At 40.5% G+C, this 15,127-nt stretch overlaps 1 protein-coding gene across 8 annotated transcripts in view; it reads left to right on the forward strand.

Moving 5' to 3' along the window:
- Positions 1–1,465: 1,465 nt before the first annotated feature.
- The window catches only part of KCNH7 (potassium voltage-gated channel subfamily H member 7), a 338,169-nt gene continuing 324,507 nt past the window's right edge, over positions 1,466–15,127 (forward strand). For 4 of the 8 annotated variants that reach the window (XM_087709677.1, XM_087709681.1, XM_087709688.1 and 1 more), the window contains exons 1-2: positions 1,466–2,008; positions 5,294–5,524. In XM_087709677.1, the coding sequence (XP_087565803.1) occupies positions 1,933–2,008; positions 5,294–5,524 (307 nt within the window). In that variant the 5' untranslated portion in view covers positions 1,466–1,932. The remainder of the gene's footprint in view (positions 2,009–5,293; positions 5,525–15,127) is intronic. The other 4 variants (XM_087709701.1, XM_087709693.1, XM_087709705.1 and 1 more) reach the window with 2 other exon arrangements.

Here is a 15,127-nt window from a genome sequence, read left to right on the forward strand (position 1 = left end):
GACCGGCAGGCAAAACCAAGCTTTTATTCTCCATCATTATTTTACTGTCCTCCCTCTCCCCAATGACTGCTCCCCCTCCCCTGCCCCCCAAGTTCAGCAGGCCAAGGCTTTCCTCATTCTTCTCCCTTCTTAAGAAGAGCTGTGCTTCTTCTACACTGGAAAAGATCCTTGAACCAAATTGACTCTCTGAACAGAATCAGGGCCTGTTGGCCTCCTTTCTGAGGGTTTAGACTAACTATGGCTCAGGATAAAACTCCAGATGAGGGGGAGGGAGGGAGGAAGAGGAGAGTGGGAGAGAGAGGGGGAGAGGGAGGGAGGGAGAAAGAGAGAGAAAGAGAGCGAGCTTTGTGAAGATCAGAAAACTGAAGCGGGACAGATGAATCTGAATGAAGTATATCACAGTAGTGAGTACACCCCTCACATTTTGTAAATATTTAAGTAGATCTTGTCAGAAGTTTAGACATTAATGGCTGTATTGTGTGTTATTTTGAGGGGACAGCACATTTACAATGTTCTATAAGCTTTATACTCACTACTTTACATTGTAGCCAAGTGTCAATTCTTCAGTGTGGTCACATGAAAAGATATACTTAAATATTTACAAAATGTGAGGGGGGTATACTAACTTCTGTGATGTGTGTGTGTGTGTGTTTGTGTGTGTTTTCGTAGATTTTCATGGGTATAGGTATGCTGGTCTTGTTGTATTCCGGTCTTTTCCCCTGTAAGATTGTCTTGGCAATGTTCCAGGAGGTCTCACAAGACAATCTCAATCTCAATCTTACACGGGAAAAGACCCGAATACAACAAGACAGGGCACACACACACAGAGAGACACACACACACAGAGAACTATACTAAACTATATATGTATGTATGTATATATGTGTATACATACATACATACATACATACATACATACATACATACATACACACACACACACACACACACACACACACACACACACACTGGACCGCCTTTTCTTAATTCATTTCACGGGAGGCACGCCCGTTTTGGCAAGGCTGCCTTGGATTTTTCCTGGGCTAATCTTCTCAGCGCTGGGAAAAAGCAAAATAAGAAAATAAAATAAAATAAAATAAGGCTTTGCCCACTCCCGCAGCCGCCACCCCGGCCTTCGGCCGCGTGGCTCCCCCCGACGAAGCGACCTGTGTTAGTTTGGCACTTTTTTTGCTCCTCCCTTCGTTTTGCTCGGCTTCTCCTCGTCGCAGCAACGGCGACGGCGTCCTCGGGATGCAGCCGCGCGCGGCACGATCGTAGCTCCTCGCGGCCGCGGAGCTGTTCTGTCGCCGGCTCCGGGAGGGTGGGTGGTGGTGGAGGGGAAGATTTACGGGCGGGCTGACTCGCCGCCGAGCCACGCTTGAGTAACTGAGCTGCCGTAACCGCGCGGGGAGGGACGTCACTCCCTCTCGCTAGCGGAGCAGCCGGCAGCGCCTCTGCCTTCCCACCTCGGCGCCCGACCATCACTCGCGCCAGGAGTGGCGGAGAGGGGAGGAACTGGGTGAGGTCTTTCTTTTCGCGTGAGGAGAAGCGGGGGCGCGGCAAGCCCCTCACCTCGGGCGGATTCCTCAGCCAGGTCACCCCCCCCCTCGCCGCCTCAGGCCAACGTTTTTTTGCCCCCCCTTCTCTCTCTCTCTCTGGGAGGGGGGGAAGGTGAAAACGAGCGGGTCAGGTTGGCCCCGATGCAGAGGCTGAACATGGAGCAGGCGCCGGGAAGGCGGGAGGCTGCCTCTGCTCGGCGGCGCTGCTGTTACTACTAGGATCGGAAAACGAGCCTTGTCCGGCGGCCCCCCGAGGAGATGAGATCTCGCAAAGGGTAGCCGGAGGGAGAGGCAGAGCCAGCCGGAGGAGGAGGACCGAGCCGAAGCCCTGAGGAGGAGGCATCGCGCCCCGGGGAGGTGGAGGTCGTGCAACATGCCAGTTCGCAGAGGTCACGTGGCGCCACAAAACACCTTTTTGGGGACCATCATCCGGAAATTCGAAGGGCAAAGTACGTTCGGGGTGTATGGGAGGAAGCGGGCTGGTGGCGGCGTCGGGGAACGAAGGGAAAACGGAGACAAGTTGAAACGCCAAGCGATCGGGCTTGGCAAGGGCTGTCCCTGGCATCCTTGGGTGGCTGAGTCCTCTCCAAGACGGCGATCGGGGTAGCTTTCCTTCCCGTCCTTAGGGCGGCTCGCTTTGGCAAATTGGCAAATTTAGTTTGGCAAATTGTTCTCCTTTCTTTCCTGGGCACAAACGGGCCGAGACAAAACTATGCATTGTTGCCCCATCTTTTTTTGCAAGTGGGGGGGGAGGGTATGTGCTTTGGATGGCCTAAAGTCCTATGGAAGACAGCCATAAAGTTGTGTGCAGTTTTTCTGCCTTGAAGTTGAAAACTTGACCTTTGGTTGCCCGAAAGATAGTTGTTTGACTTGACTTTGTGAAAAAAGTTTCTTGCAGGTCCTTTCAAAACGGGGCTGAACTAGGATGAATTAGGGTTTTTCTGGGGGGAACCATAAGATCCCTGTCAGATCTGATGGTTAAAGTCTGAAGGCATCAAAAGCTCTGTGGGATCATAAAGACTCAACATTTTACCATAGTAGAACCTTTTGTGAGCTGTCATGATGAAACATTAAAACTGTTGTGAAACTGCATTAAATGATGAGTCCCTTTGGAAAGTTGTCTAACCATGAGCATGAAGTATATGGCTGGCTCTCATGAGCTTTCATTTTAAGTGTTTAAAAAAAGTTTGCTCTGAAAATAGGGTTAGAGCTGCAAGGTGGGTTAAATGCAATGCTGTGTTTCTGTAATAAATAAGGATTTACTTTTAGATAAGTGTGTGCAGGATTGCAAATTCAGTCTTTCAATTATGCCTGTCTGTCTGTCTCAATTCCTGAAAACGGGAAAATGGAAAAGTATTTCATTGGACTACAACGAGATAATAAATTCTAGATACATTGAAATTAGCCAAGGAAGAGTATAGGTAGATCGCTAACAATTCACGATGCCATGGATATCCAGCTAACAGATTCCTACCCTGTGAAAGTCAGATGGTGCAACTTTTCTAGATGGAAGGAAGCTACTAAAGTTAGTGGACTTAATTATCTCTTCATAAGAAAATACATCACGAGGCCATTGAGCGACATACATTAGGCTGCTGCGAAGAGAACTTGTCAGTAATCAGGGTCTTTTCTTTGGAAGATGACATGCCTGAGAAATATTTCACAAAATATGTGAATGAGCTTGAGAGAAATCAAAACAGATGCGCCTTGCCTTGCAGACTTCTCGCTGTGTCTTCAAGTGTAAATAGGTTTTAGCCTTTGGAGATAGCTCATGTGCACTTCTGCCATGGGATAGCTCCGATGAAGCTTGGAAAAGAAGTGAGGCAAATATCTTGCGTCTTGATCCTTAATGTTGTGACAGATGTGGCTTCAAGGTTGTGCCTGTCATTGAAAACAACAGGCTCAGCAAAACTGAGTAGGCAGTGCAGATTCTGTAGAGAGAATACACGGGTGAGTAAAATTTCAAGCAAAATCCTCCATTAGAGTACATTAATATCTTTGAGCTGCAAATTAATAATTGAGGCTATAAGTTTCTCCCTCCTACTCTCTTATAATCACCTAAAACCATATGTTTCTGCAATTCTGTTGGATTACTTCTGCGTATGAGAAGGAAAACCGGCCCAGTCAAAGTATCTTGCTTTATACAGTCAGGATTAGATGTGTGGTATAATTAAATTCTTTCACTTGGGTTCTGTGAAAACAAGGATCCCATAGTCGTGTTTGGAAGATCAGCTTACAGGGCGGCCGAGAGCGTTCAAATCAACCTGCTCTTGCAAAAGAGTGCTGGAGATGCCTCAGGTAGCCCACTTCCCCCAAAATTGTTTTCCTTCTCACTATATGCTGCCCTAGATTAACCTCTGCTCTCAGGTTTCTCTCTGCTTAGCACCTCAGGTAGGGCAAATACAAAAAGGCATTCCTGTGCCAAATAAGTTTCATATTCAGAACACCTAGTGCATGCAAAGGTTCTCTTATCTATGGCATCTCCTGTTAAAATAACCAAATAGTAAGCGAAATGAAAGATAAAGACCTTAGAAAATAGATGGGCTACCTATTTAGACAAGAACTAGAAAGGTGCTAGATTTCCCAAATTAGATAAGAGCACAAAAAAGAAAAAGAAACAAGGGGGAATCAGTGGAAAACACGGCATTTTCATTTCATTTTACTACAGTCTAATAAAAAGGCAGCTTGGTTTTGCTGTACTATCTCATCATTCCCCCCTTCTGTTACATTAAGAACTATAATGCTGCAGTGTCCTTTGGATGGGCTCAAGTCATATGTATGCACTGGAGAGTTCTGGGGCTAGATGGCCAACAGTCCTACAAAAATAAGTCATTTTTAAATGAGTAGATTCTTGTTTTTGAGAACCTTTTCATAGGCAGGATACCTGCTAGCCTTTTTCATTCGAATAGGGTCCTTCAAATATTTAGCAAAACTAATGTCTACCATGATGGTGGGAAAACTAGTTTTATAATCTATTTAAATGCGTTTGCAGAATTGTTTGCAAGCCCAGTGATATTATCTTAACTTTCCTACCCCCACCATCCAAAAGCCTACTACAAAGCTTTCATTAGAGTTCAGACCCTCAGAAATGAAGCCTCTTTCAATAGTTTGGACGAGCAGTTCTCAGCACAAAGAAAAAAAGCTTTTTTCAATAGAACAGTAAGCCAGTATTAAGCTTTTCACCCAGACTAAGTTTTGTGAGCGGCTTCCTAGAATGGATTTCCCTTCCCACAAAGTCATCTGATTTTGAGTTTTAATTCTTCTGCCTCCCATTGAGCCACTTTTAAAGAGCTTTGGTACACCAGGGTGGTATTTAGGGCCTTTACTAAAGCTCAACGTATGTAGAAATTTGATGCAGGGACAGCCCTTCTCTAGACAGACACCTGAGGCTTTTGAGATATCATAAGTCTTGAAAAAACATGCCTTGTTGGTGAGACGGAATACCACGAAATCTGGAATGAATGGTATTGATGGTTAGAAATAAGGGAAAAAAGTCAGGACAGAAAAATGTGGATAAGTTAAGAATTGGAAATATGGTATTAATATTGTATGATAGGAATTGGATATGTATATGTACTGATGTACATCCTATGTAATGGATATAAACTGTTATTGTAAGATCTAAGAACTCTATGGAAATGACTAGGCCAGAAATGTCACACTATGTCCAACATTATTAAAGTTTATCAAATTAAAAACCTTTTTTTTTAAAAAAATGCCTTGTTTTATTGCAGATAAAAAATTCATCATTGCTAATGCCAGAGTGCAGAATTGTGCGATCATCTACTGCAATGATAGCTTCTGCGAGATGACGGGGTTCTCCCGGCCAGATGTCATGCAAAAACCCTGCACCTGCGACTTCCTTCATGGACCAGAAACCAAAAGGCACCACATTGCCCAAATTGCCCAGGCATTGCTTGGATCGGAGGAGAGAAAAGTGGAAGTTACCTATTATCATAAAGATGGTAAAGTAGTTTCCTTTTTTTTTTTTTTTTTTTTTTGGCATTTCTTTCAAAAGAAGTTTGGAAAGCCAGCTTCCCATGATGGTTGAGATGCTCATTGGCTCTTGAGTGCCTATGAAATGTGTGGTGCTTTTTTCCCCTGGACAGTCTACCCATTCTAGGAAATTAAGATAGGACACAAGGGACTGTTATCCTAGCCACAAATTAAAACAGTATTTCTCAACCTTCACAACTCGAAGATGCTTGCTGGCTGTGGTGTTCCTGGAAGTGAAGATGACGTACCTTCCAGTTGTCAAGGTTGAGAAACACTGCAATAGAGGAATAGCCCCTTCCACACCAGCAACCCACTTTACTTTCATTTAAACACAGCTCTGTGTAAGGTGTGTTGATTGGTGTGTAAGCAGGTTTGCGTTTTTCATATTGCTAAATTACTTGAATGGTTGAAGTGATGTCAATGCAGGAGTTTCCAAAGAGATCTTGTTTATGGCTTAAGTTTTCAATTTAGTACACAACAGGAAGGAAGGAGGAAAGGATTCTATTTCTGGGCAAATTGTATGTCTGTGATCGTGATTGTTTTCAAGTTTAAAACTCAAGTGCTATATGTAAGAATGTGTGCTGAATATGCACATTTTACTATTTCCAGTGAATTATGATTCATATCTCTTCCCTCCTTATATATTTATTACTTTTCGCTAAGTTCATTCAAAGAAGTTGTTGGCATTCCCTCTATTTTCTACATTCTCTTTTACAGTTAAGATTGTGAATGAATTGTCCCAATGTCAAAATACAGCATTTTAAGCATTTCAAAATAATATGGTTTGGGATATATGCACCTGTAATTGTATAATGCGTAAGGATAGCTTTCTCCACGTTTTTTTCATTGTTATAAATTTAACAATGAATGTTCTTGAAAATTTGGGTTGCTTAGTATACTGGATTTTATTCCAACAATGTGTTCTACCACTGTTCCCAGAAAAGGAATTTGAGATAGGTGCTATGTTCGTGCCCCTGTATGGTCCAGAGGATCTTTTGGGAATTACATCCAAAACATTGCACAGGGCTGTTGACAGTCTGAGAACAGTGGAGAATGTACCCAATTGTTGAATCAGATTTTAAATACTGGATTGATATTAAAAATCCAATCACATTGTATACAAAATGTGATTGTCATCCCTTACACATATGTAAACCTCAAACAAATGAAGGACTAATAAGTATTTTCTACCATAGGCTGTGTTGATCTATCCTAATTGCTGCTTCACATTGTGGAATTAAAAAAAACCTATGCGGCGATATATTTAAAATAATTTGACTTGATTGACTAAGATGCTTGCTGCTTTACAGTATACTTGTGTTTAAACACTCATCTATTGTTTCAAATACTGAGTAATAACTGCGGGGAATTTTTTTTTTAAAAAATACCTGTTTCAAAGAGGTCAAATCACATATTTTAAAGGTATAACTGATTTCAAATTGAAATAACTTTATTGTGGTCATTAACCAGCAGAATTTTTAACTGATTTAGATTTGCACAATGAATCATTAGTTTTAGTAGGAATCATATAATATGTATTTGCTTATGAACTTAATGGGCATTTATTGGTCAAAATGTATCCAGGTAAGGGAGTAACAATACTACTTATTTCTCAGGACTTCATTTATTTTAGTTTCTGATTATTCAGTTGCAGTAATACATCAGTATGTTGTTGTTCTTCTATTGCTGTTTGCACTGTGTATCTGTTTGAAGGACAAATGCAAATTTGTAATATATTCAAATCGTGAGCTTTAATTAAGCTTCAGAGACCCACCTGTGTGCTGTTTACATTCATTTGAGAATTGTGACAGTGAAAGGGATGATAAAGTGACAATTGAACTTTAAAGAAACTGTGAATTCTGTATCTCTTCAATGGTTATGGTGACATTGGTGGACGGGTATTGCTGAAGGATTCCATTCACTCATAAATGTAATTCCTGGAAACAAAACAAGCACAAATTTTAAAAAGCTCGAATGAGCACATTTCCTTAAAACAATGCCTCCAGATCAGGGAAAAAGTATGTGTATTCTTGAAAATCATCCTCTTTTAATGACCCCATAATCACTTGTGGAGTGGAGTCTGGGCAACTGTGTGTTTACTGGCCAGATGCCCTTCCTGTTGCTAATGCAGAGTTTGTTTCAGCAGATATATTCTCAGTGTGCCCAGAGAGAGAAATATCTGCCTCTACCCAGAATCAAACTCACAGCTTCCTGATTGTGAGGTGAGAGCGCCACCTCTAGGGCACCGCACCACTCATGTCTATTCTCGCAAATGTGGTGGTGAATATTATTTATGTTCTTCATTTATTTTGTCAAATTTCTGTGGTGCCCTTCTTTTAGGACCCTAGTAGCTATTTTCTCAGTAACTCTCCTACTGCAGCTTTCACAGATGGGAGAGGTCAAAAGGAACTAGACAGAGGAATGCAAGCCCCTCTTTCTTTGTACCGGTACATACATCAGTCTCACATATATACACAAAAGAGTTGGCTTAGGATCAAGAAGCTGCAACTACCAATCTTGCTGGATTTGCTAGAACAAAGATTAAGACGTTGGCCTCTATTGTCTATGCAATAGAGAATCCCCACAATTTTATGTCTTCCTTTATTTTCAGAAATAGATCATCTATTTGGAACTTTAGCTTATATTCCATCGCATCAGGTAGTCCTCAATTTATGATGAAGTTAGTTGTTTCGGTAACAGACAGTGTAAGTCTCTCATAGAGATTCCTAGCACCCTTACCATATTGCAATTCTCAGGACCTCCTGAAGAAACGTTGGCTTTTAAACATACATGAAAGATTTGGCAGCCACTAGCTTACAGTGAAGAGAGGCAGAAAACTGTAACATTTTGCTGTGTTATAGTGATCAACTGGCTTTTTGCAGCCTAGTAACTCTGGCAAAACCAAATAGGTTGGTAGCACAAATACTATTTATATGATTGGCAAAAGATTATTTAGAAAGCGGTGTGACTGAATAGGGAAGGCACACCAGTGAATTCTTGACTCTTCTTATTGTGCAACATGAATTATTTGTCTTTTTAATGTTTCTAAAGAATTCTAGCTTTTTTCTACACAGTGCCAGGCCCAAGGAACTGAGGATGATTTCAGAGTGGTTTATTATTGTTCAGCCGTGGACAGAAATCTTGGCAGATGTACCTGCATAATTATTAGATATACACATTGGAGTGCTGGGTAGGGCGGGGGGGAGAGATGTTGGCTTTTGTTCTTTTCCTGCATAAAGGATTCCAAGTTATGTTGTCTATTTACTCTCTGGAAAAGGGCTCCTCCCTCCTGTGACACTGCATTATATTCCATCACATCAGGTAGTCCTCAATTTATGAAGAAGTTACAACAGAGCTCCCCGTGGCTATTTACGATCTTAAATTTAAAGTTTTGATGCCTCCCCAGTCACATGATTGTAGCCAGGGTGGTGCAGTGGTTAGAAGGAGGTATTGCAGGCTAATTCTGCTGATTGCCAGCAGTTCGATCCTACTGGATTAAGATTGACTCAGCCTTCCAAGGTGGGTAAAATAAGGAGTCAGATTGTTGGGGGAAATAGGCTGACTGTAAACCACTTAGAAAGGGTTGTAAAAGCACTATGAAGTGGTATATGAGTCTAAGTTCTATTGCTATTAGTTACTCTGGCCTGCATTTAAAACTATTTGAAGCATATTGCGGTGATGTGACTATGGTTTACAATGGTTTTTTAAATCAGAAACTGATGTTTGATTCTGGTTTCTGGTAAAAAAAATCCATTGCAGTCATGGGTTCACTTAATGACTCTGATATTCATTTAGCAGCCTTGGGGTTTGCTTAATGACCATGGTTATTCATTTCATGACTGCCATGGAAAAGATTGTAAAATTGAATGCAAATATGTGATGACCTGCTTAATGACTTTCATGGCTTACAACTTTAATTCAAGCTCAATTATGGTCATGAGTGGAGGACTACCTATCAGTCTTTCTACATCTAAATGGAATACAAAACTTGGATAGCTTCAGTCTAAATTAGACTTTTGTGGGCCTGTGTGTTGTGTGAATACCAGCCTATTGTTTAACTTCAGCCACTAACCACGGAAATGACAAAACTGATAGATTTCCAATTAATGGGAAGTTAGTGGCAGCAGATTCGGACAGTGAGGTGGTTGGGGAGAACATGGGCCAGTCCTGGATTCTGGGGAAGGCTCTGATGAGGGCTCTGTGTCAGAGGCAGAGAGGGGGCCAGAGCAGTATGCCAGTTATCAGCTGCCTTCAGAGTCAGACATCAGTGAGGTAGACGAACAGCTAGAGCCTATTTCCAGTGTGTGCATGCGCAGAGTTGCCAGATGAAGGGAACAGTTAAAGAACAGGGGTTGATTTGGGAGTAAGGCCACAGGTGGCTGATGAATGACCCCTTCCAGAGGAAATAAAAGAGGAGCAAAAGGGGAGTGGAATTTGCAGGAGACAATTCATTTGCTTAATTGGTTCATGACTCTCCGAGACTCCTTGCCACGTTTTGCAGATATCGGCCTGTCAGCTCTCCAAACCATATGAGGTCTGTGACTGTAAATCTTTCCTTGAAAGACTTTGCTGGATGTGAATGAGCAGAATTCACAGAAAACACAGGTCTGCAAAAAAAAAAAATTTTGAGAGCTGTTTTGGTTATTTCACGTAATCTTTATGTTTTTTGGTGCGCTGAATCTGAAAATGATGTCCATTTTGTCACAGGACATCACGTTTCCTGACAATTTAGGTAACTATGTTAAATAAGGTAATGCCTCAAAATAAATGGCAATAGACTTATAAAATTAAAGTTTTATTACAATATTTTCATGAAAATCCTTTTTTGAACTGAAATGAGCTCACCTACACACACTAAACTTGATTCTTCTTCCTTGTGAGGCTCCTCTTGGTGCATTTATGCTTGAGAGTAGCATCTGGAATGTCTCTCTGAAGCATCCAACAGTAATCTGCCATCATTGTAATGCTCCATTTCACCTTGTTCCTCACTCACAGCTCCCAAATTTTCAGGAAAGTAGTCAAGGTGGGACTGGAGAAAATGCACTTTCAAACTCATCAGGCAATCTAAAGCTTGAAATGCTTTCAGCATTGTTCCGATGATCTTTTTGTAGTGAGGATCTTTGTTATTGCCTAAAAATTTCTGTACGACTTCTTTAAATGCAACCCTCCCTTCTTTTTGAGGATCCATCATGGTACTGACAAACTCTTGATCAACTATAAGCCTTCTAATGTCTGGTCCGATGAACACACCTTCCTTCAATTTTGCCTCCAACAGGCATGGAAACTTGGTGACCAAGTATTTGAAGCATTCTCCATCTCTTGGAAGTGATTTTACAAATTGCTTCATCAATCCCAATTTTATGTGGAGAGGTGGTAGAAGAACTTTATGGGAAGACGCCAAAGTTTCTCGGAGGACATTTTTTTCACCGACTGTTAACACCCTCGGCTGCCAACTCTTCTTGGTCCAGTGATTTTGTCGGTCTCGACTGTCCTATAGACACAGAAAACAAGGGTATTTGGTATACCCAGCTTGTTGCCTGAGCAGCATGCACAAGACCTTCAAGTCCCCACGCACTTGCCAACCATGGTCTTCATATTTAAGTTTACAAAGAACCAATTCTAAGTTCTCATAGGTTTCCTTCAAGTGTACAGAACGACCTAGAGGTATGGAAGTGTAAAAACGGTTGTGGAGTAAAACTGCTTTGAGACTTCTTTTTGAAGAATCTTTAAAAAGACGCCATTGCTCTGAATCATATTGGATTTTAAATTGACCCATCAGACCTTCGACATCAATGCAATAAACCAACTTGTCTTCCTGGGCGAAGTAAGGAATGAACTCCTTTTCACGATGTCTGAACCATGAAGATGACATTCCTGGCAACAATAAATTCCTGCTTTTCAGCCTTGATCCGAGTAACTCAGCGGCATCTTTGGGAAGATTCAAGTCTCTTACCAAATCATTCATCTCCTCCTGAGAAAACAATTTTGGTCTTGTATCATCTTCAAAGTCAGAACTTGATTCATCATCTGGTTCAGGTATGACCTTCATCAGAGCTAGGTATCTCTTCCAAGGTAGCAGGAGGCTTGAGTACTGGTATATCTGTGCCATGGGGGATGAGACGAATTGCTGAGTGAAGATTGGGGTTTGAAATGGAATGCTTCCATTTGGAATTAAGCCCTTTCATATTGCATGAACAAAAGTAACAGTTATCACTATGGTTCTTTTGCTCTCGCCATACCATAGGAATCCCATAATGGAAAGATTTTTTCTTACCCTTGAACCAGTTTCGGAGGTCCTCAACACACCGTTTGCACACTTTATGAGGCGTCCAAACTTTATCTTGATCTCTAATTTTTAGTCCAAAGAATACAAAGTATACTTTTTCACAAAGTCTGTAATATTCTGCTGTTGCTTCAACACTGTATATTCACCACAGATGAAACAGAAACTGACTGGCAAATTAATACACTTTCGCAGAGCCATAACGTAACGGTTGAAGAATGACGAACTAACATGAATTGCGATGAAAAAGTGTGAACAGCCCAGAACCAAGAACCTGATGATGATTCGTGCACAAGCGTGGCATACAGGAGAGAGCAGCTCTGTGTCTGTACACGAGACGTCACAGTGCTGGCCACGCCCCCTGCACTGACCGGAGATGCTGCTATCTGCCCTGTGTCTTCCTCCTACTGGATTTTTCAGGAAAGATTAACCCCTTCTACCATTAAAAGCACAGACTTAAAACTTGCTTAGCTTATGTATATATTGCTGACCATCATGTTTACAGTGCTATATTTTTTTTTACATAACTCAGACAAACCCTTTAAGGGTTTTTTTTTGGCATTTTATATCTTAAATGCACTTATGTGAATTAATTAATAGTAATTTGGACTTTAAATTTGGTTAAAAACCCATAATATAAAAAATACCAAAAATTAAAAAAATGATAAATTTGAAGACAATTTTGCATGTTGTGGCAAATCATGACGCCTAGGAGTTCTTTCAATATTTTATTTGTTTTCAGCACACCAAAATACATGGAAATTAGATTAAAATAATTAAACAGCTTTTTAGTTGCAGACCTATGAAATTAATAAAAGGGTTTTTTGTCGGGACAAGGTGTTTGCTTCATGCTCTTGGGAAGACTCGGTCAAAACAGAACTCAGAGTAACTATGAGCAACTGGAATGGAAGTGGTTAAAACAATACTGATGCGCAGATTAAAAGGGAAGGCTTGGGCTTTGCAGGAACTGCTTATTGACCTTTAAAATGTATTAGGAGTTGTGTGCAGAGCCTTCAAAGGTTGTAATCACACCTTTGTGATTATATATGTACATGCACATAATCATTCCTTGCAGTTGATTATGCATTCATTGGATTAAAGCAAACATGTTTCAGTTTCTTTGTCCCTGAAAATGAGATATTACCTAAGTTCTCTGTTCTTAGGATAGTGACTGTCGTAACAACAACAAGCATATATTTGCTTATATCCAAATGAGAAGACGTTCCTTTGTACTAAATAGAGCAGGTGTAGAGTACAAAATAGAGTACCACAATGTCTTCAGTCCCTTGTTATTGGCCATGTTGGTTAGGGAAGTTTGGAAGGTGGGGTTTCACGATATCTGGAGCTCTATCTGTTGCTCAGTACTGAGAGATACAATTGCAGGTTAAAAACTTTAATTTTCATTGCCACAGCAATTAATCTTGGTTTTCTTGCATAGCAACCTTGAAATGTTCCTGGATTCATTACCTTTGTGGGAAGCTAAGCACGGCAACACTTCCATGGTCTTTAAAAAAATTACTATATGGAATTATGCATGTAATTGTTACCGCTACTTCCATTATAGCATCGTGCTTAAACTGCATTCCTTTCTGTTTATCTAATAAAGTCATTTGGCCAAGGTTTTGAATCTTATGCCACATACAAGCTATTACTCAGTGACTTATTATAAAAGAGTCAAAAAGAAGCAAAATATTCTTGGAGATACATTGCAATGGGATTATTCTGGCCTAAAAGCAAAGTCTACATTCTTTTTGACTTTTGAAGCTATCCTATTCATAGTAGAGGAAAGGTTAAAATATAGAAATATATGTGAATCGTATGTCCAATTGCATCAAAATAAAATGCTGTCCAAAATTACTAAACCAGAAAGTATTTAAATTCTGAATAACAATTGGTACTGTTCATGGATTTTTTTTTCACATAAGCTTCATAACATCTGTTGTAGTATACAATCTTTGTATTTTATTCTTAAGGACTGATCTGATTAGGTATCTTTGGAGGTAAAACAGTATTTGCATAGCACATCAATATTTTTGTTTCAATAAAGTTATTTACCATGGAAATATGTGACAGCACTTCCTTTGAGGACTTCATTTTGCCATTGAAGTCATTATTGCATAAATCACTCTTGACAGCTGTAAAATATTGCTTGAGGTGATAAAGCTGTAAAGCTTTGACACAAAAGCTATAATTGTAGAAGGATTTAGGATGGCATGGCATATTCAATTGAGGGATATTGTAGTCTGTTGATCCTTTTGGTGTAATAGGTACACAACAAGGCTTTCAAACTAGGAAACATCTAAGAACGAGTAGGTCCTGTGAAGATGGATTATTGACAGGAGCGTGAACTTGTGTCCTGCTACCATGTTGGTGGAGAAATGTTCAGAGAAGCACAAAGGCAGGAGGTGGACACAGTTAAAATGAAAACTGGAAATCATGACTCCAACGAATTCATTTTGTTTTTCCAGAGAGAAATAGCATTACTTCTGACTGATTGGTGAACGTCAGTGTTGAACTGATGAACTAGTGTTGAACTGATCAATCAATAGATTTCCCAACCCATAGTTTTAAAGATGACTTAATGTATGCACTCAGAAAAAAAAATACATATTGTTGTTACCATTTTCCATAACCCTTAGTGAAATGTTCATCTTATACAGCCTTGCTATCACCCAGCGAGGTAAGTCATTAATATGTTTTTGTCAATGGATATTACACATGATAATTTAGGACTTTATGATGAAAAGAGTAAATAAAGACTGAAGAAGTTACAGAATCTTACTGTCCCAAACCTTTGGTCCATCTTGCTTGATATGATCTGTTCTTGCTCTAACCAACTGTCCAGGGTTTCACTTAGACTTTTCTTCTGGCTCTATCTGAAGATTCAAGAAATTGACCCTTGGAAAGTAAGTGGCACTGAGCAATGCTAGGCTGGGTGAACAAACATGCAGTTGTCTATAGGATATTATTCTACAGTGTCATTTGACTCCACGTGATGGATTTCAGTAGGGGTTGTTCAAAGCATTCTGTTGCCTGAAGCAGAAAAGTGTCCTAGAAGTGAAGTGTTTGTAAATCTGGCCAAGTCATGTTGGCGTTTGGGGCAGAAAGTCATACTGATATTTTTCTTCCTTTCTCCAACAATAGTGATTAAATAACCAACAACTTGTTTCTCTATGGCCTTTCAAAATCAATGCGGTAAAGAAAAACTGCATGGCCACCGGATGGCAGCAAAATTACTGCCTTCTAGTGGTCATCTGGATTTCTGCAGCATAGGCTTGTAGCCTGTTAG

The sequence above is a fragment of the Thamnophis sirtalis genome, unplaced genomic scaffold (assembly GCF_051295495.1).
Source record: "Thamnophis sirtalis isolate CommonGarterSnake01/CBP01778 unplaced genomic scaffold, rThaSir2_p1.2 scaffold_1, whole genome shotgun sequence".
In the NCBI taxonomy this organism is placed as follows: Eukaryota; Metazoa; Chordata; class Lepidosauria; order Squamata; family Natricidae; genus Thamnophis; species Thamnophis sirtalis.